The sequence below is a fragment of the Triplophysa rosa genome, linkage group LG3, assembly GCF_024868665.1.
Source record: "Triplophysa rosa linkage group LG3, Trosa_1v2, whole genome shotgun sequence".
NCBI classification, from domain to species: Eukaryota; Metazoa; Chordata; class Actinopteri; order Cypriniformes; family Nemacheilidae; genus Triplophysa; species Triplophysa rosa.
Window position 1 is genome coordinate 12,109,513 of NC_079892.1, and position 22,713 is coordinate 12,132,225.

The following is a 22,713-nucleotide window of genomic DNA, read 5'->3' on the forward strand; positions in this document are numbered from 1 at the left end:
TGGAGCATTATGACGCCTTATATGTGTTTCTCTGAGAGGGTAAAACCATGGTAATACCTCGAGCAGGACAGGTAAGGGGGGGTGAGACCGGTCTCAACTGGGTCAGGGGTCATGCTGGCTACGTCACAGGCTCCTAAGATGGCGTTTTGATGACGACGGGAGAAGTGAGGACCCCTGCCCTTGTTTAAAAGGTATTTCCAACGTGCATACACGTTTGTTTTCCCATATATACGATTTAAACATCAGAATTATGTTAAATACATTAAATGGTCGTCATTGGGACGTATTAGTGTAACAGCACTGGCATTAAATGCGTTGCACGATCAGTTCGTTTCTGCCCAGTTTACCTAACCATACCAGCCTGGCAAGGTATCATTTCCTGTTGTTTCCTTAAACGATCTTTAAATCGTTAAAAGCTCGCGTCTTCCAAATGATCGAAGTCATCACGTTGAAATGCCAAAAGACGGAAAAATGGTTTATTTGATGTATATACAGGCAACTGTTCATCGCTTTGTGTGTCCGCAGTTCCGCATTTATTGAGACGCGGATACGTGTGCTTTACCCCCGAGTGTTTTCACAAGCCCGGGCTTGTGGTTTAGTCTTGACGAGCATATTTTGGTGTTTATCTTAACAAACCAAACGAAACCTCGCGGTTGACCGTACTGTTTGTGTCGTTCGTATCACGGTTTATGCGGTTAATCGGGGAGCTGTCGTAATTAATTCGCACATGCGCAGTTTTTTGCATTTCACCGTGTATGGTTTATAATCAATAAGCCGTGATCATTAACACTTCACACGAATGTTTCTGTTGTTAGCATTAGTGAACTATATTAGTTAGCATGAACTAACCATGAGCAGTCACAGCATTTATTCTTTTTAGGAAAATTAACCATGGTTTTATTATAGTAAAAGTAATACCATGTTTTTTGGTAGATTGATTGTGTAACCAGGGTTTTACTACAATGATAGTTAAACAGTGGTTGCTGTTGTTAGACTATGGTTAATCTTTGGTTACTATGATTTTTACTATGAATGCGCCATATTTAAACTATTGTTTTCAAAATTAAAATATTAGTTGACATTATTTAATGAACTTACTGGTATTGGTATTAACTAACACAAGGGCTAATACATGCTGTAAAATGATGTTGCTCATGCTAGTTTGTGTTAGCTAATGCATAACACAACACATTGCATTGACTAATGTTTATAAATGAAACCTTACTGTAATGTGTTACCGCATGATCTTCAGTTCTTTAAATGTATATTTAATGTATTTTAAACCTGAGCGATACAGGAAAACTTTAGATTCTAAAGCCCATTCCACATTGAGTCCAAAATTTGCGTCCGAAATTTCCGCACGTTAAAAAATAAATACGACCTCACGTTGTGTCAATCACATTTACATTTACACACTGCCTCCGATATTTTCGTTCGTCATAAAAAAAATTGGACCGGGTTCGATTTTATGCGTTTTTCGCATCCGTCAAGCATTTTGAGTGGCCTTTTTTAACAATTCAGAGGCACCGTACAAACGAGAGGCAAATACGAAAAAACGCATACGAAAATTTCGGACTGTATGTGCAAAGACCTTAACTGGGGTCATGTTAATGTATTGCCTAATTTGCCTAAAATCACTTTAAAATATGATGGTGATTTCTGCAAAAATAAAAATGTAGTTACTGTAATTATCGATACAATCATGTTTTAAAATATACAAAATAAAAAGTGTTTCATAATCTGGGCAATTCCAGCATTATGGATGTGACATATAAACGCTCAAAGAATGTATTTGTTACCAATATACTGAACCATTTGTTCATATTTTACTAAATCCTTGTTAATAGAGTTTAACCATCAGAAAATTTTCAGTCTATGCACAAGGGTTTCTATTTTTTTTTTTAAAGAGTAATAAACATGCATTATGGCTGTGACAAAAAATGGACACGGTTTTTAGGAGACAAAAAATGGACAGGGTCTTTAGGAGACAAACGTTGTTGGATTTCTGTGAATTAAAATGCTCAAACCAGAAGCAATAATACCCAACAAATAGAGAAGGGATGCCTCTTCATTGAACAAAAAATAGTTCGTTTATTTTAATTTTCATGTGTCCATTTAGGAGGAATATGTACCGTTATAAATGTAACAATACTGAAAATTGCACTTACCTGACTATGAAAAATCATGCACTAAAAATAAAACGAATGCTTCACATGGGTATTTGAACCACCAAATGATAATAGGCTATATGTGCTGTTAGTGTAGTAAAAACCTTTGGTAAAAACTTATTTTTTTCATGGTAAAGTTGACATTTTCACGGAATTGCTCATCTCTAACTTAATTTTGTATTGGTGCTAAAACATTATCATCATACTTTTTAATGTGGTAGCAATTACTGTAGTGACCATGTTATTTTGGTGAAAACTATGGGTGTCATGGTGATTTTGTTTTGGTCGTGACATGACCAGCTTTAAGGTTTATTCACATCAAGACTGATAGGTATTAAATTTTAAAAGATTGTTTGAAATTTAAGAGAATTGATGAGTCCACACCACAATTATAACACTAGGTTCACACCAAACGCGAATTAAGCATTTTGCGTGAGTAAATTACATACAAAATCAATGCAAAGACGCGAGCTTGCGGCAGGTGGTGCGAATGACGTGAATTGGGCGGAGCGATTGCCGTGAATGTGCGTAAGTCTCGTCTTCCGCGAAGTTTGAAAATATCTGTCAGATTGCGTCGCCCACGTGAAAATAACGAACTTTTCCCGTGAGCAATAAAGAGCGTGGAACGCGATTGTTCACGTTTGGTGTGAACCCAGCATAACAATAAAGATACAGAGGAGCGATGATGTTGTAATCATTGTTTTTTTTTTTCAGCGGGTAAACAATAAAACATTGACCTCCATTGATCAAAATACATTTGAATTTAAAGAACCAAACAAGCTAACAATAAACTTTATTTTATCTTCTGTTGCTGTGTATACTTAGTTGTATTTAGTTATCGATTTTGGTGTAAACATGGTTTTATTTTCTTATGTCTTCAGATCTTAGACTACAGTAACACTTATGTTAAACTTTTGTTTGACATATTTTTTAATTCGCAATACATGTTGACTCAAACCATCTGTGTTAAGCCAAAATAACCGTGTCTTCCTGCTTTACAGTGACACCAATGCAAGACATCAAGGGTAGGCGATGGAGCTCCCCAACTACGCCAGTCAACTGCTTCTCCAGCTCAACCAACAGCGTTCCAAGGGCTTCCTGTGCGACGTCATCATCATGGTGGAAAACACACTCTTCCGCGCCCACAAAAGCGTCCTTGCCGCCACCAGCCACTACTTCAAATCCCTCGTTCTTCACGACAACCTCATCCACCTTGATCCCGATATGGTGGACCCTGTTGTTTTTCAACAGATACTGGACTTCATTTACACTGGCCATTTCTCAGACGAGACCCTTGAGGGTCTGGATTTGAGTTCTCTGCTCACCACAGCTAACTATCTCCAGCTCAATGACCTCGCCAACCTGTGCTCCGCTAAGATCAACCAAAACGGCTCCCTCTGTAACCTAGCTCGTGGGGGTTCCTTGCGTGTGCCGCGGTATTCTTCTCCTACCTCGAAGAAATTGCACGACAGGGGGATTGAGGAGCACTCGTCGGACACTGAAACGTACACGTGCATGACACCTCCCAAAAAGAGGAATCATGCCGAAAGCAGGTACATTTCAAGGAAAAAACAAGAATTGGGCTTGGATTTGTCCAAGAAGACGTCTAATTTCGAGACCAACGTGAATGAGGTTTTTGTACCCAGAACGGTCTCCAACAACATCCAGCTAGGAATAAATGGAAAGTGTATTCCAAAAGAAGAAAAGTGGATAATTCCTTTAGACGGAGCTCAAGAAAGAAAACGGGAGGGATCCCGCCGGAAATCCAAGGTCAATGGTTACATTCCTATTAGCAGAGGAAATCAACCAAGTCAGAATCAAACGTTCACTGTCCAGCTGTCTGTAAAGAAAGAAAAAATGCAAGACGAAAGCCAAAAGCCAAACAACGGCAGCGCTCATTTCGTTTATCAAAAGGAGACGTTTATCAAAGAAGCCGAGGGGGAAAACCCTTACGTTTGCATACCGTGTGAAAAGGGCTTCCCATCTTCCGAAAGCCTCAAATCCCACGTGGAGACCCATATGGATGAAGACATGGATGTGAAGGTTGAGGAGGAGGACGAAGGTGACGGAGACCCTGGAGTCACCAGAGCCTCGCAAAAAACTCCTGAGAACGTGGAACAATGTCCACCAAAGTCCCTAAAAGATGTCGACACCTTGCGCCCATTCCCCTGCAACATCTGCGGCAAGATGTTCACACAGCGCGGGACGATGACGCGCCACATGCGCAGCCACCTCGGCCTCAAGCCGTTCGCGTGCGAAGAGTGCGGCATGCGCTTCACCAGGCAGTACCGGCTCACCGAGCACATGCGGGTCCATTCGGGGGAGAAACCGTACAAGTGCCAGGTGTGCGGGGGCAAGTTTACGCAACAGAGAAACCTCATCAGTCACATGCGGATGCATACATCGCCGTCTTAGAAACTTCAACGATACCTCAAGTCATATCTTTATATTGCGTTGGTGTGGGTGGAGCGAATCTCCATTTCACCCTCAAATGAATGCTGTGAAGATTCCTCCAGATCTTTGGAGAAGAATGGCGATGCCATTCTCCAAAATACCAACTCCTGCTGTTATACCTCCTGTCTTTATTACATTCTTTAATATTCTTGTGCATGAATTATCGTTATTGTTAGTGTGTAGTTAAAACATAACGTTTATCCACTTAGAGATGTAGTTACCTCGGCGTGTAATCCTCTCAGAATTGAACGAATGTTCCTGGCAGTACAGGCTTTTTATTTGAGATTTTTACAGCAGTGACTTGCGATACCTCTCGAATGTAATGAACAATGAATTTAGTTTATGCTTCAGAAACAGACCTCTATAATAATAAAAGCTATTTGGATTGTTTACTTGAATACACAAACTTGCTACCTCAGATTAAACCAAACCCTCTGACTAGCCTGTATGAGATTATGTAAGACTACATGTTAGATAAGAACTGCTCGCTGTCTTCCGGCGTTTCAGTCAGGATTTTGATATCGCAAGCTTAACCTGACATACAGGACAGAGGAAACACACTGCCTGTTTTAACATACACTTTTCAGGGGGAAAGCTTCTACTTCACTGTAGAGTTGCGATTCGAGCTAGTGATGCGTTATCGCTCGAGCATTAAGGGTGTTTTCATGTACAGTTCCAAAGAGATATTGAATGTTGAAATGCTAAAGAAATACTGTAAAACTATAACCAAATCTATATTCTTGCTAAATATTTAAGTCTAATTTATGTTTCTTTCGATTCAGGTTTATATTTGAGTCTTCTTTCTTTCTTTCGGGAGTTTTTCATTTGAATTTCTTTTCAATGCTTCAACCAATGGCTTTATTTATATAGCATGTTGTTCGTATTTGCTTTACCAATGTGGCATGTGCATTGTCCTTATAAAATGAAAATGTTCGATTTAGCATTTATGCATTTAGTGTTGATGTGAGACCAAAAGCGTTAAAGCGAAACCTGCTGTAAATATTTTTAATGTAACTGATATCGGTTGATATATTGCTGATACTTTCACTTGTTTAGATATGGAAATCATTTTCTTAGCGTGTTTTAATTTCTCTACGAGATGTTTATTTTAAACTACCTCTGGCTGGGTCTTTTGTACGTTGTACCCACGTTTTGCATGCTGGAGGGGTCTCTAAACAATATGTACATTTGAGGCTGTATGAACAGTTTTTTAGCTTTTGCCTATTATGGTAACTATCAAAAGGATACATTTAATAATAGATCAACTATCTTGAGATTTTTTTAATTTGTGTGGTTTCTTTACATCTTTTGTTTTTATCTTTTTTTACACTGTCTGTAAATCATTAAATTCTAGAATATTCAGGAACTTTTTAATACTTAATGGGACTTGAAACTGAACTTCAAAACTGTGACAACACTTACATTTGCATCCTTACAAAACTCAGGGAACATGTTAGGGACCCACGTCTTACCCAATAAACGTTTTGAACCATAAAGCGCCATTAATCGATGTTTGTTGCAGCTGTATTTGTCTGTGTTTGTTTAAATGTGTTTCAATATTCTCGACAACAAACCCAACAAGCCTTCAGAAGCTTTCGGCAGCTCCTTCTACCACTTGCAGTTTGTGTGTATGTTTATGGTTTGATGTGGTTTTCAGGTGCTTTCGAGAAATGTCAAGTACTTGTTCTGAAATACAGATACTAAAGTATTTGCAAGCTGTTTGTTAAAACCAAAGCACACTCTTTGAAGAATTTAAGGTCCTGTGTATTGTACACAACGTTGTTCTCGGTTATGACATGAAAATAAAATTATTGCTGATCAATAATTCTTATTGTATTATTTATACTATTTGAACTCTACAATGTTACTATAATAACAGAAACTCAAGTAGGCAAGAAGCCATGGCTTATAGTGAACTTTAAACAGTATATGACGCAGGGCTATTTTTTTACAAAATGTGTATAGGTTTCATAAATTGAACACAGCAGACCGAAACATTTAATGATATTGATACAGAATTTTATTCTACCGCCAGGCAATATAGTTTTTCAGAAGTTTTTTGTATTTATTATTTTTTTATTTAAAAAAAATAAGGAACAGTATTGCATTACAGAATATAAAGAACAAGAATCGAAGAGAACAGAGGTTGATAATTACAAATTAACCAACCATCTTAATATGCAATGTAAAAATTAAAACAGCAAAGAATATACTTTATTAAATTCTGTGAGGAATGTATTGATATGCATTTGTATGTGCTCTGTATGCACACAGTGGATCTCTGCATACAATAAGACTTAAAGTTAGAAATAACACTAAAGAATAAGCAGTTGGATATTAATCCATCATAAATAGACACTTGTAAGTATATGGTGCACGTACACGTGAGCACTTCGACGCATGCGCAATCGGTGGGAGCAGACGCCCTTCTGAATGACAACCCGGAAGCGCAACTCTTGTTTACAAGCAGACGCACGCTCCCCCCTCGGATAATTGTTTTTCAAGAGGAGTTTTCTTTAAATGTTAATTGTTTAAAAGATGTGAATAGTACAAAAGCTAAATATTTATATTATTTGTTGATCGATTTCTGGTTTCACAGTGTGATTTTTACAGCGTTTCTTTCCTTCTTTTTTATTCTTTGATTTTTTTGTTGTTGTTTGTTTGTTTGTTTATGTAATATATGTGGGTTGGTACAATTCACTACACATTGTGGAGGATTAATGTTGTTATTGTCGTTTTGTTGTTAATCATAAATCAAAATAAAGGATTTTTTTTAAAGCAGTACGCTGTACTATATAAACTGATCTTCGCAAAATGTCTGATGTTTTGGGTTTTGGCCCGACCGAATGCGCATGCGTCGAAGTGCTCTCGTGAACGCGCACCATTGACTGACAAGCCAGATGAGAATATATCGATTATAGTCGTTTTTTTGGTTTGATTTTCGAACATGAAGTATTCTCGTCGCTTCAAAAAAAAATCAATTGAGCCACTATGAGCGGATGGATCAATTTCACGATATCTTTTGTACTTTTCTGGACCTTGACAACAACTATAACCATGATGTCTCTGAGGAGGCCTGGAAATCTCTCGGATGTCACCTAAAATATCTTTATTGGTGTTCCGAAGATGCCGGGAGGTCTTAAAACATGTTGAACGTCATGTGGGTGAGTAAAAAAACACACAATATTGATTTCAGTACATCCAGCACATGTACCATCAGCACCGGAGATCCTCAAGGATGTGTTCTTTCTCCACTGCTATTTTCACGCTACACAAACGAATGCACCTCTACAGACCCTTCTGTCAAACTCCTGAAGTTTGCAGATGACACCACAGTCATTGGCCTTATTCAAGACGGTGATGAATCTGCTTACAGAAAGGAGGTTGCTCAGCTGGCTGCCTGGTGTAGTCAAAACAACCTAGAGCTGAATGCATTCAAGACAGTGGAGATGATAGTGGATTTCAGAAGGAACCCTCCATCACTTCCTCCCCTCACCATCCTGGACAGCACTGTGGATACTGTGGAGTCATTCAGGTTCCTGGGCTCCACCATCTCTCAGGACCTGAAGTGGGAGTCCCACATAGACTCCATTGTAAAGAAGGCCCAGCAGAGGTTATACTTCCTCCGTCAATTGAGGAAGTTCAACCTACCACAGGAGCTACTGACCCAGTTCTACTCAGTGGTCATCGAATCTGTTCTGTGCACTTCAATTACTGTTTGGTATGGCTCGGCCACCAAATCAGACCTACGAAGACTACAACGGACAGTTCGTAGTGCTGAGAAAATTATTGGTGCTCCTCTGCCCACACTTCAGGACCTGTACGATTCCAGAGTGAAAAACAGGGCAAGAAAAACCATCATTGACTCCACACACCCAGCACACAAACTTTTTTAACTGTTACCCTCTGACCGGCGCTTCAGAGCACCTAACACCAAGACTTCCAGACACAAAAGCAGCTTCTTCCCCCAGGCAATCTCCCTCCTAAACAGATAACTGCTACCTAAGAGCAATATTCCACTTTCACTACTGCTATAGTGTGCACTATAGTGCCGTATTATATGTATGTTTTATTTCTAAATGTATATAACACATTTGCACAAGTGTACATACAATCTGTTAATATGTATATTCTACTACAGTATATACTACCCTGTACAATGTCTCTTATATGTTATTATCCCACATTTCCTGTACAATAGTCGTTTATTTTATATTTGCATATTTTAGAATCTTTTAGACTGTAAATCTTATTATTGTATTGTCATTGTGTTGAATGTCTGTACTAGAAGCTTCCAGCACCAAAGAAAATTCCTTGTGTGTGCAAGCACACTTGGCTGGCAATAAAGCTCTTCTGATTGTGATAATCTGCAGCGCCGCTTGAAGTAGAACAAACCTACTCACTGTCTGGTTCACTACCAATTATGTTCCGTATATTTACAACACCATTGGATTAAAGTGCTGTCAATTTCACAACCAATGCTCAACGCCATTGGATACACTGACTATACGCGGTGACGCGGAATACACAGCTTAAACAGGAGAAGCGCGATTTCGCAGACTGCAGACCACGTCTATGTTCCTGTAAGTATTAAATTAAGTATGAAATACGTTAATGTATGTTGAAAGCTTGGTTGTGTTATTCAGCCGCGACGCATCACCACCGCTTAAAATAGAAATCGTTATGTTACGTTTCTTCCTGTTGTTTCAAAGATTAAAGGCACAATCACTGCAGTAACGTGGTAAAGGCTAAAATCCTTTAGGGTTTTAATGCTGCGTTCCTACCAAACGCGAATGATTTACATGTTAAGTCCATGCAAATACGCGCGAATTGAGCGTTTCGGGCGTTTGACGCGTGATTCGCGCGAGTTGAAAAATCTGAATTTTGGCGATAATTCGCGTCGGAGCGAGCGGAGGCAGAAATCCGAAACAACAATGGAGGACGAAATCATCGTCGCTGTAATGTGGATACCCGGAGCTGTACGATACATCTTACTTTTATCGAAACGGGAATAAAAAGCATCTTGCTTGGAAGAAAGTGAGTGAGGAGGTCGGACAATCTGATAAATTGTAAAAAACGATCTTTACTCAATTTGAGGGCTGTCACGATAAACCGATGATTAATATCACGTGATTTATGCACAGCTTTTGAGTGAAGTACAGGGAAAATGCTGCTGCATCCGAAAGCCAGAGGGTGTTCTCGTGCGGAAACTCCAAATACGCACTGCAGAAGAACACCATAACACATTCTAGAATCTAGGAAATGCCTGTGGACATCTTTTTATCACTGTTACTCAAGTCTCATCAGGTATTTTTATGATAATAACGTATATTTATATCATGTTTGACGGGTGTTGCTTTTTCAAAAGTACATTATAAGCGACTCAAACTCGCACTGCTTTTAGATCGAGCAGCATTTCCTACTGATCCCAGAGCTGTGCTTCACGGACAAGCTACGCATTAAAAAAAATCGACACATTGCATATCGCAGCCAGCTCGATTACAATAAGATTTGGTGATATCGCGATAAATTATCGTGCAGCCCAGGCTGGAGCCGCCTGGCAGAAACCCTTACAATAACGCGAATTCGCGTCTGTTGTGAAGTGAATTACACGCGCGAATGAAGCGAGTAAACTCAAAATGTTCAAGCGTCATGTGGGAATGCCCTGTTTCTGACACTTGGAATTTTAAGATGTAGAATAGTAAATTTGAATAAACAAACGTTATTACGTAGTAGAGTCTTATATATTTTTTCGTTTGCAATGTCCAAGAACAGCTTCACGTTTAAATGATTTTGTCTTTAATCAGATGAAAATATGCTATTAAATATACTATTTGAGTAGTATTGATGTTTACGTTTTTAGACAGAATTTTGTAGAAAAAATGAAACGGACACAAAGTCAGGCACAGCAGAAGGACATTCAAGGTGTCTTCAAGAAACTTCATAAACATAAATTAACCATAGAATCGCCCTGGTCTCAACTAGGCACTTAATCAAAAATCAGTTTAATTACTCACTTTCTGCTGTGTCTGACAGTCCCTCTGACGCAAAAGAAGCCATTTAATTATTCACTAACTCCAACTGAACTGAAGTTCAAAACAAAACGGGAATTTCTTGCATTATTAATCAGAATCAGAAGAGCTTTATTGCCAAGTGTGCTTGCACACACAAGGAATTTCCATTGGTGTTGGAAGCTTCTAGTACAGACATTCAACACAATGACAATACAATATAATAAGATTTACAGTCTAAAAGATTCTAAAATATGCATATATAAAATAAAGACTATTTTACTATTTTTTTACTATTTAAAGCTAGACTTGTTATTACCACTGGTGGGAAAATCGAAGTTCGCTGAAATTCGAACCTTGAACTGTCACGAACATCAAAATACAGCTTTTCTTTACGTTAAACTATTTAACAAAATGTCATGTTTTCAGGTTATTTGAACTGTTTATAGGTGATATAGGCGATTAACCATGATTTTACTAAAGTTTACTATGATATTTGAAGTAAAACGCATATGTTTATCGCAAAATGCTTCGTTGTATTTAATTACAGAAGTTTTTTATGTTATGTAATTTGCTCATAGTATTACTAAAGTATAGTATTATTAAAGTTATTGTAAAGTTTCACTTTAATCCACAAATAATAGCTGTATATTTAAAGTTGTTTCTAGACCGCACAACAAAAAATGTATTTGGTTAATATTTACTGAGAATCAATGTCTTGAAAGGTTTGTTTCATTGGTGACAATAGCCTAACAGTGAAAACGCCCATTAGTGTTAATGGAGCTGTCAGGCTTCTGCTGATTTTCATGAAAGCTTTTTATTTCAGTACTAACAGGCACATCAGTGTTAACAGCTGTCATTATTCTAGGCTGATCTAGGTTCCCATTTTCACCTATTTCATTCAGTGTTGAAATGTCTTAAGCTTAAAATAGTGGTGATATCTCAAGCTCTCATGTAAATTTCCTTACAAAACAAATGTTTGTGTTTTGAATAGGCTGTGGTAAATGCCAAATTTGATATCCGTCATTTAAAGCAAGTCTTTTTTAGGGGTTTTGCTATAATCTGATTGGAAATAGGTTGGGGCCTAGTTGTAATTGGTCAAATCTACTGAATTTAGTTACTGAATTGAGCTGTTAAACTTAGTTGTTGAGTGCATCAAATTTAACAGAAATTATTTTGAATTAAATATATTTTTATTGTGAATCAAATAGAATTGAATCATTTTGATTCACAATCAGACAATACGATCTTCAATTTGCTGTCTACCCAAAGATTCACACCCCTACAGTCAATCTCTGCATACACTCTTAAAAATACCTCTTAAAATACACTCTTAAAAATCACCTTTCTATTTCGCAAAATGTTCTTTGTGGCGAAAAAATAGTTTTTTGGATTATAAAAAGTTAAGAAAGATATGGTTCTTTAAAGAACCTTTAACTGAATGGTTCTTTGTGGAACCAAAAATGGTGGTTCTATGGCATCGCTCTGAAGAACCTTTTAAGCACCTTTATTTGTAAGAGTGCATAATATGTGTTCACTGTAAAAAAACAACTAGTAGGATTTAGATATTTTTGGGGGGTTTATTTGCACAAGTTTTGCACCCAGTTTTTTAAGTACATTTTTCCTTACTATGTTTTTGTAAAGTTTTTTTTCACAGTTTCACACATTTTGTGAAAGGTTTTTTTAAGTAAACTTAAAAATAATGTAAATCCTGCTCGTCGTTTTGTACAGTGTTATTTTTGTAATTTGTTTGTGGTAAATGTTATTGGTATTTGATATAGTGTATAGCATCTTGGGCAACAATTGTTGTTTTTAGTGATGCTACACTCAAAAAAATAGTTCATGTGGCTTAGTAAATATCACAAAAATAAAGTTATATTAACTTAATAAAATCTTTTAAAATCATTTAACTGAAATTTCCAGTGGGACATATAAAAAATGATTCAAATTCCAACAGTTAATGTCCTCTAAAATTGACATATATTAAGTTTATTTAATAAAAAACAAGTATCAAATTAAATTATATTTTTAATATACACTTAATATTTTTGGTGAATTCTAATATAAATATTTGAGTTACTTCGATTTAATAAAGCTGAGTTGTGTTGAGTTACTGACAATGTCTCTCTAACATCTCCAGATCACAACTACAGTTCACCTCAGCAGTGATTCACGCCTTCAGTAAAGCTCCTCCTACAGCAATCCACCAATAAATGCCAGAAACCAAGGAGAAGAAAAATCACTCCAGGTGTACAACTGAGTTCTTCATACTGTTGTTGGAGTTGGTGGAAGAGAAGTTTGAGAACATGAGAGATCCAGAACTATCCAAAATGGAAATGGAAGTGACCAAAGAACAAATGAGGTTGGTTTCTGTATTTAAGTCTTTATTACTGATTTAAAAAAAAACTAATTTAATGAATTAAGTGGTTTTGGGTAAACTACGAATGCAGAAGATTAGCACTAGAAAAATGCAAATGTCACCAGTCTGTTGGTTTTTAATGGTCAGATTAGAAAAAGATTGGTTTATTCTCGCGAAACCACTGAAACATGATGGCAGCAATGATTTTAGTTCTAAAACATAATTCGGCATCACAAAAATGATTATAATAAACACAATATGTTGTTATATGGAAAACACTTTATGCAAAGCAATACCCAATGCATTGAATGACCGTGTTCCCTGGAAATTATCTTGGCTTGTGCTGTTGTTTTGTACAATTGTCAAACTGGTGGAGTTTTAACAGTTGGATTTGTTCATTTCAGATATGATGGAAGTGAATAGGGAGAGTAAAGCTAAGGTACAAGATGCTGATAAGAAACGCCAGCATGCACAAAAATCCCAGAATGTTTCACAAAAAGGAGCTCGGAGAACAGGAGACGTGGAAAGAGTGGAAAAGAGAGCATGTCGACAGTGTGGAAAGAGTTTTATCTCTACGAATGGCCTTAAAGAACACATGAAACTGCACACCGGAGAGAAACCATTCACATGTCATCAGTGTGGAAAGAGTTTAGCAAGTAAACGTAGCCTTAAGTCGCACATGAGAATTCACACTGGAGAGAAACCATTCACGTGTCATCAGTGTGGAAAGAGTTTAGCAAGTAAAGATAGCCTTAAGTCGCACATGAGAATTCACACTGGAGAGAAACCATTCACGTGCCGCGAGTGTGGAAAGAGTTTTACATTTGATACTAGCTATAAGCAGCACATGAGAGCTCACACTGGAGAGAAACCATTCGCATGTCAACAGTGTGGTACGAGTTTCGTAAATCAAAGTCACCTTAAGAGGCACATGAGAATTCACACTGGAGAGAAACCATTCACGTGCCGCGAGTGTGGAAAGAGTTTTACATTTGATACTAGCTATAAGCAGCACATGAGAGCTCACACTGGAGAGAAACCATTCGCATGTCAACAGTGTGGTACGAGTTTCGTAAATCAAAGTCACCTTAAGAGACACATGAGAATTCACACTGGAGAGAAACCATTCACGTGCCGCGAGTGTGGAAAGAGTTTTACATGTAACAATAACTATAAGGCACACATGAGAATTCACACCGGAGAGAGACCTTTTACATGCCAACAGTGTGGACAGAGTTTCGTACATTCAAGTTACCTTAATATTCACATGAGGTCTCACACCGGCGAGAAACCATTTGCTTGCCATCATTGTGAAAAGAGTTTTAAAAGTGCGGGAGAAATTAAGACGCACATGAGAATTCACACCGGAGAGAAACCGTTTGCATGCCTTCAGTGTGGAAAGTGTTTTGCACTCTCAGGTCACCTTAAGCTACACGTGAGAACTCACACGGGAGAGAAACCATTTGCATGTCAACAGTGTGAAAAGAGGTGTACGAGTACAAGTCACCTTTATAGACACATGAGAATTCACACCGGAGAGAAACCATTTTCATGCCATCTGTGTGGAAAGAGTTTAGCAAGTAAAGGTAGCCTTGAGGCACACATGAGAATTCACACCGGAGAGAAACCATTCCAATGCCAACAGTGCGGAAAGAGTTTTACATGTAAAAATACCCTGGAGTTACACGTACGAACTCACACTGGAGAGAAACCTTTCCAATGCCAACAGTGTGGACAGAGTTTTGCATCCCAATGCAACCTTAAGAGACACACGAGAACTCACACTGGACAGAATCAAGTGTTCACTTGCAACGAGTGTGGAAAGAGTTTCACAGTGAAATTGAGCCTTGAGTCGCACATGAGAAGACACGCTGGAATTAAACCTTTTGGATGTCATAGGTGTGGAAAGAGTTTCACTACTAAGGCTGACCTTAAAAGACACATGAGTACTCACCCTGAAGAGAATTCGTAAACGTGCTACGGGTGTGGAAAGAGTTTCTCACCTGTGTTTTCACTCTGGAGGAAAGCAGTTGAACTGATCAGTGCAGTTCAAAGTTGAATTCTGCGTCAACATGCAACTGGTGCACTGTTTTGTGGCCTGTTTCAAAGCTGATGATATGTAAAAAAGTTGATTTTGTTAAATTTCCTCTGTAATGAAAATTAATTTTTTTAAGTTGTTTATATGTCTGTGTGGTGTTTTTAAAGTCCTATTTTGAATTAGCCTATTTAAATTCCTATTTTTTCATGAAATATTGCTGTGTTTGTTGTAAATAGCATATCAGTGCGGCGGGTCAGTCTCTTTTGAAAATTTGTGCCCTCATCATTTTTTTTCAGCCTAGTATAATATGGAGTTTTTTTGTATCTTTTTTATTCAATCAAAGATTCTGTGTTCGAGAGTAAAATTAATTATTTTGTAATTAAAAAAATAAAACATCGCAAAAAAATGGATAACAAAAGGATTTGCATTGCGTGCAAATCTTTGAAATTTTTCTTGGTGCCCTTCAAAAACTTTTCATTACGAAAAAATCAAATGTTGCTCTTTTCTGCTGTCTTTTTTTTGCGGGTCGAAAAGTTTTGCTTGCGAATAAAGCTGTAGCTCAGTGGGCGGTCTCTACACACCAGGATGAAAGACCTCTCTATTGGTCACTTTCAATCGAAGTGCCACGCCCACTACCCTCCCCCGTCATGGCCGCCAGAGCAGGTATAGACAGAGCAGCAAGAGCGGGTTACTAGCGGTATGAAGAGCAACACGTCATTTGCAAGATACTTTGGCTCTTTTTAATACCTTTTTTAAGGTTATAAATCCTCTTAAGTTCATAAATGTGCATAGCTTGTGTGTAACCATTCATGTTTTAATCTAATTATGTAACGTTAGCTACTGTAGTAGTAAGTGATACCTCTGTATAGTTTTGATACCTAGTAGCTTGATAGCTTAGCCTTAGATAGTAGCTTTAGCTTCTAGAGTCTGTTAAACTAACTTAAGTTGTTTTATGATTGCTGTCTCAGTGCGATAAAGTTAGTTTTGAGTAAGATTAGCCTGCCCGCCCTGGTTTTATACAGGCAACAGTCTTACACAGATAGTATTACCATTACCATCGGTGGAGGGCCGATGCGGGCCTAAAAATGCCAGGGCCGATTTTTCTTCCCAGTCCAGCCCTGCCTACCAGCGAGCACTGCCCAGTTCTCCACTCCCAAAAACATGGGGAGGTGTTAACACCATCAAATAACAAATAAGTGCACACATGCATTAACATTAAACAAAGGGACTTTACACACAACATTTTGAACATTTTGTATTTGACCATTTGTTTTTGCATTTGTATTCTCTTTGTTTATGGTAACACAAAAAGCTAGCAAAGTGCAAGCTATATATATTTAATGACGTCATGTACACTGCTGTCTAGTTCAGAAATATGTCCGAAAGTGGTTATTAACTATTTTTCTGATCTTGCTGGTCCTCGTCTGCAAGTCCTGCTACATGCCATTATAGTTTGTGTAAATGGACCTTAATGACTGTAGTTGCTTAGCAGCATCTTTGCTCCCCCTGTTGGTGACCTTTGCAACTGTTCATAAAAAAACTTACCATAGCTCAAGGTTAAAAACACAGCCTTTTAAGATGTTCATTATTTCATTTTCCCAGTTTAAACAAAATATAGAAAAAGGGTTTTTATTTTTCCGTTATTGATCTTGAAAACAAATATCGAATGGACGGAAGATACCCTGATTACAAACATTGGGTTCCGTGTACCTTCTGGTCATTTCATTTTCGTTTTAGAAAGTCATTTAAAAAAAATGACCCTTGTTTTTATTTTCTACTAATAATCCAGAACCAAGCGGTGGAAAAACTAGTCCAACAAATCCATTGGAAACGAAAAAAAAGAATAACACCAAAAATTGCAGTATTTTTCTATTGGCTGGAAGCAATGCCACTCTTCACTCACATAGCGGCTTTAGTTTGTAACAGAGAAGCATGCTACATGCTATGGTGGAAGCAAAATACTGTGCAAAGGAATTTTAGGTGCACTGCACGCTTGCTTTGAGTTTATTATAAACAGCATGTAAAAGTAATTGTGCATTAAAGTCTGATTCATTTATTATAACGGGAGTTTTTGCAGTCTAATTTTGTGCTGTTAACAAACAGCTATTATTTGCTTGCAATAGGCTAGATTTTTACCTGTAAAATAATAATTTCAGTAATGACTGAAAGCTCCATCTTCTGAAGCTCCCGCTTCAGAAATAAATATGTCTCCCTCCATCTCAAACACCCCAATTCATGCTGCAGGTGGTAGTGAAACACTGTGCAAAATAGTTTAGTAGAGGCGCTGCGTGCTCACGGACCTCACAAACAAACAGCAAAAATGATGTAAAGTTCATTGTGCAGTGTAATTAGATTCATTAATTAAAACAGGAGTTTTTGCGAAATTAAACAGAAGTTGATCGTTCAGTGATGGGGATTGTTCTTAGCCCACTTTATAGGCTTCTATTTATGTCCAGTTTACATACCCGCTTTATTAATGCGTAATCAGTAAAATCAAACGCACACAATTACTGTCACAATCAGTGAATGCAAAGACAGAGCACCCAGGCGCAGACAGCAGGTAAGGGGTTAACAAAAAGGTTTTAATTTAAAAAAAAAACACAAGGGGGTAAAATAACAGAACAATGGTAAGAGACACAACGGGTGAACAGGAACATGGACTAATTAGACTAAATACCACATAAACTACAAATAACTAGACAAGATAAAACACAGCAATTCAAACCAGCTGTGGGGCATGAAATAATTAACAATAAATAATGAGGAAATGAGGGGGCGGGGACAAAAACGAGACCAGAGAGATGACATGTTTTCCTGTTTTAAGCTACTCTTCTTTAATCACTTTTACCAGGGACGAATTGCTTAACATTAAGCAATGCCCTTCTATCAATCTTTTCCCTAATTTTGAAAATTCAGACGTCTTACTGGACATTTTACTCGGAGGAGCGGCAGCTCTGTACAAACGCTCTAAAAGACGCAAGCGGGGAAAGCGAGCGGGTGCGCTCGTCAGACTCCGACGACGCGGATTTAGGACCCCGCTGCCGAGTATACACCTGGCGAATGTCCGCTCCCTTACCAACAAAACGGACGAAATACTCTTACTCACCAGGACAAACAAAGATTTTTCCAACTCCGCTGCGCTGTGTTTCACAGAAACATGGCTCAATGACACCATACCGGACAGCGCGTTACATCTGCCGGGTTTTCAGCTGTTCAGAGCGGATCGCATTGCCGAGTCAACAGGGAAGACACGTGGTGGTGGATTATGTTTTTATATAAACGAAGGTTGGTGCAGAGATATAACAACACTGAAGAAGATGTGCTTTTCGTACTTAGAAGCGTTCTCTATCAACTGCAAACCTTTTTATTCGCCACGCGAGTTTTCCTCATTTATTCTCGTGAATGTTTACATTCCTCCACATGCTTGTGCGAGCGCGGCGCTGCAACAGCTGGCGGATTACATCACTGACACGGAGCAGCAACACCCGGATTCTCTTATTATTATTATTGGGGACTTTAACAGAGCAAACCTCTCCCGTGAGCTGCCAAAATACAGGCAGCATATCACATGCCCCACCAGAGACAGCAACATTCTGGATCACTGTTACACCACAATACGGGATGCATACCACTCTGTTCCCAGAGCAGCTCTGGGTCTCTCTGATCATTGCCTGGTTCATCTTCTTCCGACCTACAGACAGAAGCTTAAATCTGCCAAGCCTGTAGCAAGAACAGCAAAGAGATGGAGCAGCGAAACAGAGCGGGCCTTACAAGCCTGTTTCGACTGCACGGATTGGAGTGTCTTTGAAGCTGCAGCCACTGATCTGGATGAGTTAACTGACACAGTGACATCCTACATCAGCTTCTGTGAGGACATGTGTATTCCCACCAGGACTCGCTTAACATACAACAATGACAAACCATGGTTTACAATGAAACTGAGACAGCTTCGTCAGGCCAAAGAAGATGCTTACAGAAGTGGGGACAAAGTCTTGTATAATCAGGCCAAAAACACACTGACAAAGGAGATAAGAGCAGCTAAGAGAAGCTACTCTGAAAAGCTGAAGAACCAGTTTTCAGCCAACGACCCTGCATCGGTGTGGAAAGGCCTGAAAGACATTACCAACTACAAGCCATCATCCCCTCAGTCTGTGGGTAATCAACGACTGGCTGACGACCTGAACGACTTCTATTGTCGTTTTGAAATGCAGAGTCTCACCCTTCACACCCGCCCTGACCCTATCTCTGCTATACCATTAACACCTCCTCTTGACATTCAACCTGCACTTAAGATCTGCGAAGAGGATGTTTGCCAGCTTTTCCGCAAACAAAAGATCAGAAAAGCACCAGGCCCAGACAATGTCTCACCCTCCTGCCTGAAAGTCTGTGCGGAGCAGCTGTCGCCCATCTTCACTAATATTTTTAACAGATCTTTGGAGCAGTGTGAAGTCCCTTCATGCTTCAAACGCTCCACCATCATCCCTGTACAGAAGAAACCCAAAATATCTGGACTTAATGACTACAGGCCTGTTGCTTTAACATCTGTGGTCATGAAGTCATTTGAGAGACTTGTACTGGCCCACCTGAAGGACATCACCAGACCACTTCTTGATCCCCTCCAGTTTGCTTACCGAGCAAACAGGTCTGTGGACGATGCAGTAAACATGGGACTGCATTACATCCTACAACACCTAGACAGACCAGGGACTTACGTCAGGATCCTGTTTGTAGACTTCAGCTCGGCCTTCAACACCATAATCCCAGACCTCCTCCTGCCCAAGCTTACCCAGCTCTCTGTGCCAACCTCTACCTGTCAGTGGATTATTAACTTCCTGTCGAACAGGCAGCAGCTAGTGAGGTTGGGAAAATTTAAATCCAGCACATGTACCATCAGCACCGGAGCTCCTCAAGGATGTGTTCTTTCTCCACTGCTATATTCACTCTACACAAACGAATGCACCTCTACAGACCCTTCTGTCAAACTCCTGAAGTTTGCAGATGACACCACAGTCATTGGCCTTATTCAAGACGGTGATGAATCTGCCTACAGAAAGGAGGTTGCTCAGCTGGCTGCCTGGTGTAGTCAAAACAACCTAGAGCTGAATGCATTCAAGACAGTGGAGATGATAGTGGATTTCAGAAGGAACCCTCCATCACTTCCTCCCCTCACCATCCTGGACAGCACTGTGGATACTGTGGAGTCATTCAGGTTCCTGGGCTCCACCATCTCTCAGGACCTGAAGTGGGAGTCCCACATAGACTCCATTGTAAAGAAGGCCCAGCAGAGGTTATACTTCCTCCGTCAATTGAGGAAGTTCAACCTACCACAGGAGCTACTGACCCAGTTCTACTCAGTGGTCATCGAATCTGTTCTGTGCACTTCAATTACTGTTTGGTATGGCTCGGCCACCAAATCAGACCTACGAAGACTACAACGGACAGTTCGTAGTGCTGAGAAAATTATTGGTGCTCCTCTGCCCACACTTCAGGACCTGTACGATTCCAGAGTGAAAAACAGGGCAAGAAAAATCATCATTGACTCCACACACCCAGCACACAAACTCTTTGATCTGCTGCCCTCTGGCCGGCGCTTTAGAGCACCAAACACCAGGACTTCCAGACACAGAAGCAGCTTCTTCCCCCAGGCAATCTCCCTCCTAAACAGATAACTGCTCCTTAAGAGCAATATTCCACTTCCACTACTCCTATAGTGTGCACTACTGTGCCTTATTATATCTACATCTTATGTATACATGTATATAACACTACCTCTACTTACTAAATTATCCATTTGCACAAGTGTACATACAATCTGTTAATATGTTTATTCTACTATATACTACCCGGTACAATGTCTCTTATATGTTATTATCCCCCATTTTCTGTAAAATAGTCTTTATTTTATATATGCACAATTTAGAATCTTTTAGACTGTAAATCGTATTATATTGTATTGTCATTGTGTTAAATGTCTGTACTAGAAGCTTCCAACACCAAAGAAAATTCCTTGTGTGTGCAAGCACACTTGGCAATAAAGCTCTTCTGATTCTGATTCTGATTCTGATGTCAAAACAAACAATGCCATGTTTCTCTCTACACTAAACATGAGGCTCTGTCATGATCCTGCCACTAGACCTAGAAAGAGATGACATGATGAGGTAGAATCACGACAATTACTATATAAAAGGCAATAATCAACAATAATTATTTTTGTTTTAATCTCTCAGTCTTCCGTAATGAATGCGTGTTTTTTATATTTATAACATCATAAATCGTTTAAATCCTGCATGTAGGCCCTATTGCAGTCATATATTGCAGTGTTTGCTGAATTCCAACAAAAACAAACCTTAAGAGTGACAATCAGCAATAAAAATGTTAAAAATCAGGGTTATTTCATAAAACATATATTTTTTTACTTTTTCTAACATTTACAAACATAAAAAACTAAATATGCACTTGTTTAGTTTTTCTTGCGATGTTTCTGTTTTAAAAACGCAGATCGTCTTTCCTGTTGTTTTGACCCGTTTTCTTCTCCAGTTCATTTTCTGCAAAAAAATACATTTTTATATGAAATTTGGGAGAAATGTTGTCAGAAGTTCACAGAAATGAACAAAAATTTTACCAAAACACATTCTTATCAGATTTTTTTTTTTTAATGGTCTCTTAATTTTTATAATCAATATACTGTGGTAAATGCCCACCCAGGATATCTGCTAGCCCACCCTTTTGCACCTGGCAGTATCCGGGCCTGCTGTATGGCCTACGTAAAACCACTTTTCCCGTTCAACAGAGCAAGATACATAGAAAAACCGAGCAGTATTGGGAGACTCTATGATTTAAATGTCTTAACATTAACATTAAATGAATACATTGCACAGTTTCGACTGTAGCACGCGACGTTCTCCCAAAACAAGTCCGTTATATCTTAAGGAAACTTTATAAAGGAAAATTTATAAACTTAGGCTATATGAAGCGTATAACGTGGCTCAAGGCAGCGATAAGCTACGAACACAACATTTTCTGTTATTATGTTTATGTGGTATGTATCAGTGGTAAAAAAAACAGTGTAGTAATTTGGTTATACATGCTCGTTGTTTCGGTACATTAAGCCACGAAGCTGTTTCCTTAATAGACTAGTCTATGGATGACAAAAGTATGTATAAGGGTAATTTTAATCAAATAACAGTTCAGTGTTGCAATTAAGAGCCATAAGCGTTAATATTTTACTTGGCCACTTCTACGACTTTCTTATGATTCATGATTAAAAACTACAAAACTAGCCCTATGAAAGAGCGTAAGATAATAATCAGTCACACAAACTATCCCAAACTGAGGGTACAATTGACCAAATCACTGAATGTATAAGGGTTTTCCACGTTAAGTGGGGAACGGGACAACACCGGTCTGTTATTTATCGCTGTATATAAAACTTCAGATCTGGGTATTTTTAATAACTTATTAAGAGATTCAGAACACCACACAGCAACTTTTCGACACCGCACCAAGCAAAAAACAATTGTAATCATTACAGGGGGCTAAGATCAAGCACCTAACAAGGTCTATACACGCGTTAAATCCAACGGAGTTTTGTGGGCGTTCCCAGTTATGCCGACCAAGTCTGTGACGTTTTTGTGGGCGTTCCCAGTTATGGCGTTTAGTAAATTGGAAAGTGACGCATTTTTC

The 22,713-nt window shown here is 38.8% G+C and overlaps 2 protein-coding genes across 5 annotated transcripts; both read left to right on the top strand.

Annotated features, from left to right (window-relative positions):
• Window positions 1–61: 61 nt before the first annotated feature.
• hic1l (hypermethylated in cancer 1 like) lies at window positions 62–6,437 on the top strand. The gene is made up of 2 exons (XM_057329912.1): window positions 62–191; window positions 3,170–6,437. The coding sequence occupies exon 2, from the start codon at window positions 3,201–3,203 to the stop codon at window positions 4,581–4,583; it is 1,383 nt and encodes a 460-aa protein (XP_057185895.1). The 5' UTR covers window positions 62–191; window positions 3,170–3,200; the 3' UTR covers window positions 4,584–6,437.
• A 633-nt stretch (window positions 6,438–7,070) lies between these two features.
• On the top strand, window positions 7,071–15,434 carry LOC130552196 (gastrula zinc finger protein XlCGF57.1-like). Of its 4 annotated transcripts, none has more exons than XM_057330373.1 (3): window positions 7,071–9,205; window positions 12,774–12,995; window positions 13,397–15,434. In XM_057330373.1, exon 3 carries the CDS (start codon window positions 13,399–13,401, stop codon window positions 14,962–14,964), a length of 1,566 nt encoding a protein of 521 aa, XP_057186356.1. In that variant the 5' UTR covers window positions 7,071–9,205; window positions 12,774–12,995; window positions 13,397–13,398; the 3' UTR covers window positions 14,965–15,434. The 4 variants fall into 4 exon arrangements, with proteins under 4 accessions (XP_057186356.1, XP_057186357.1, XP_057186358.1 ...); XM_057330374.1 differs by having other exon boundaries at window positions 7,071–7,786; window positions 7,917–12,995; XM_057330375.1 differs by having other exon boundaries at window positions 7,071–7,786.
• The last annotated feature ends 7,279 nt before the right edge of the window (window positions 15,435–22,713 follow it).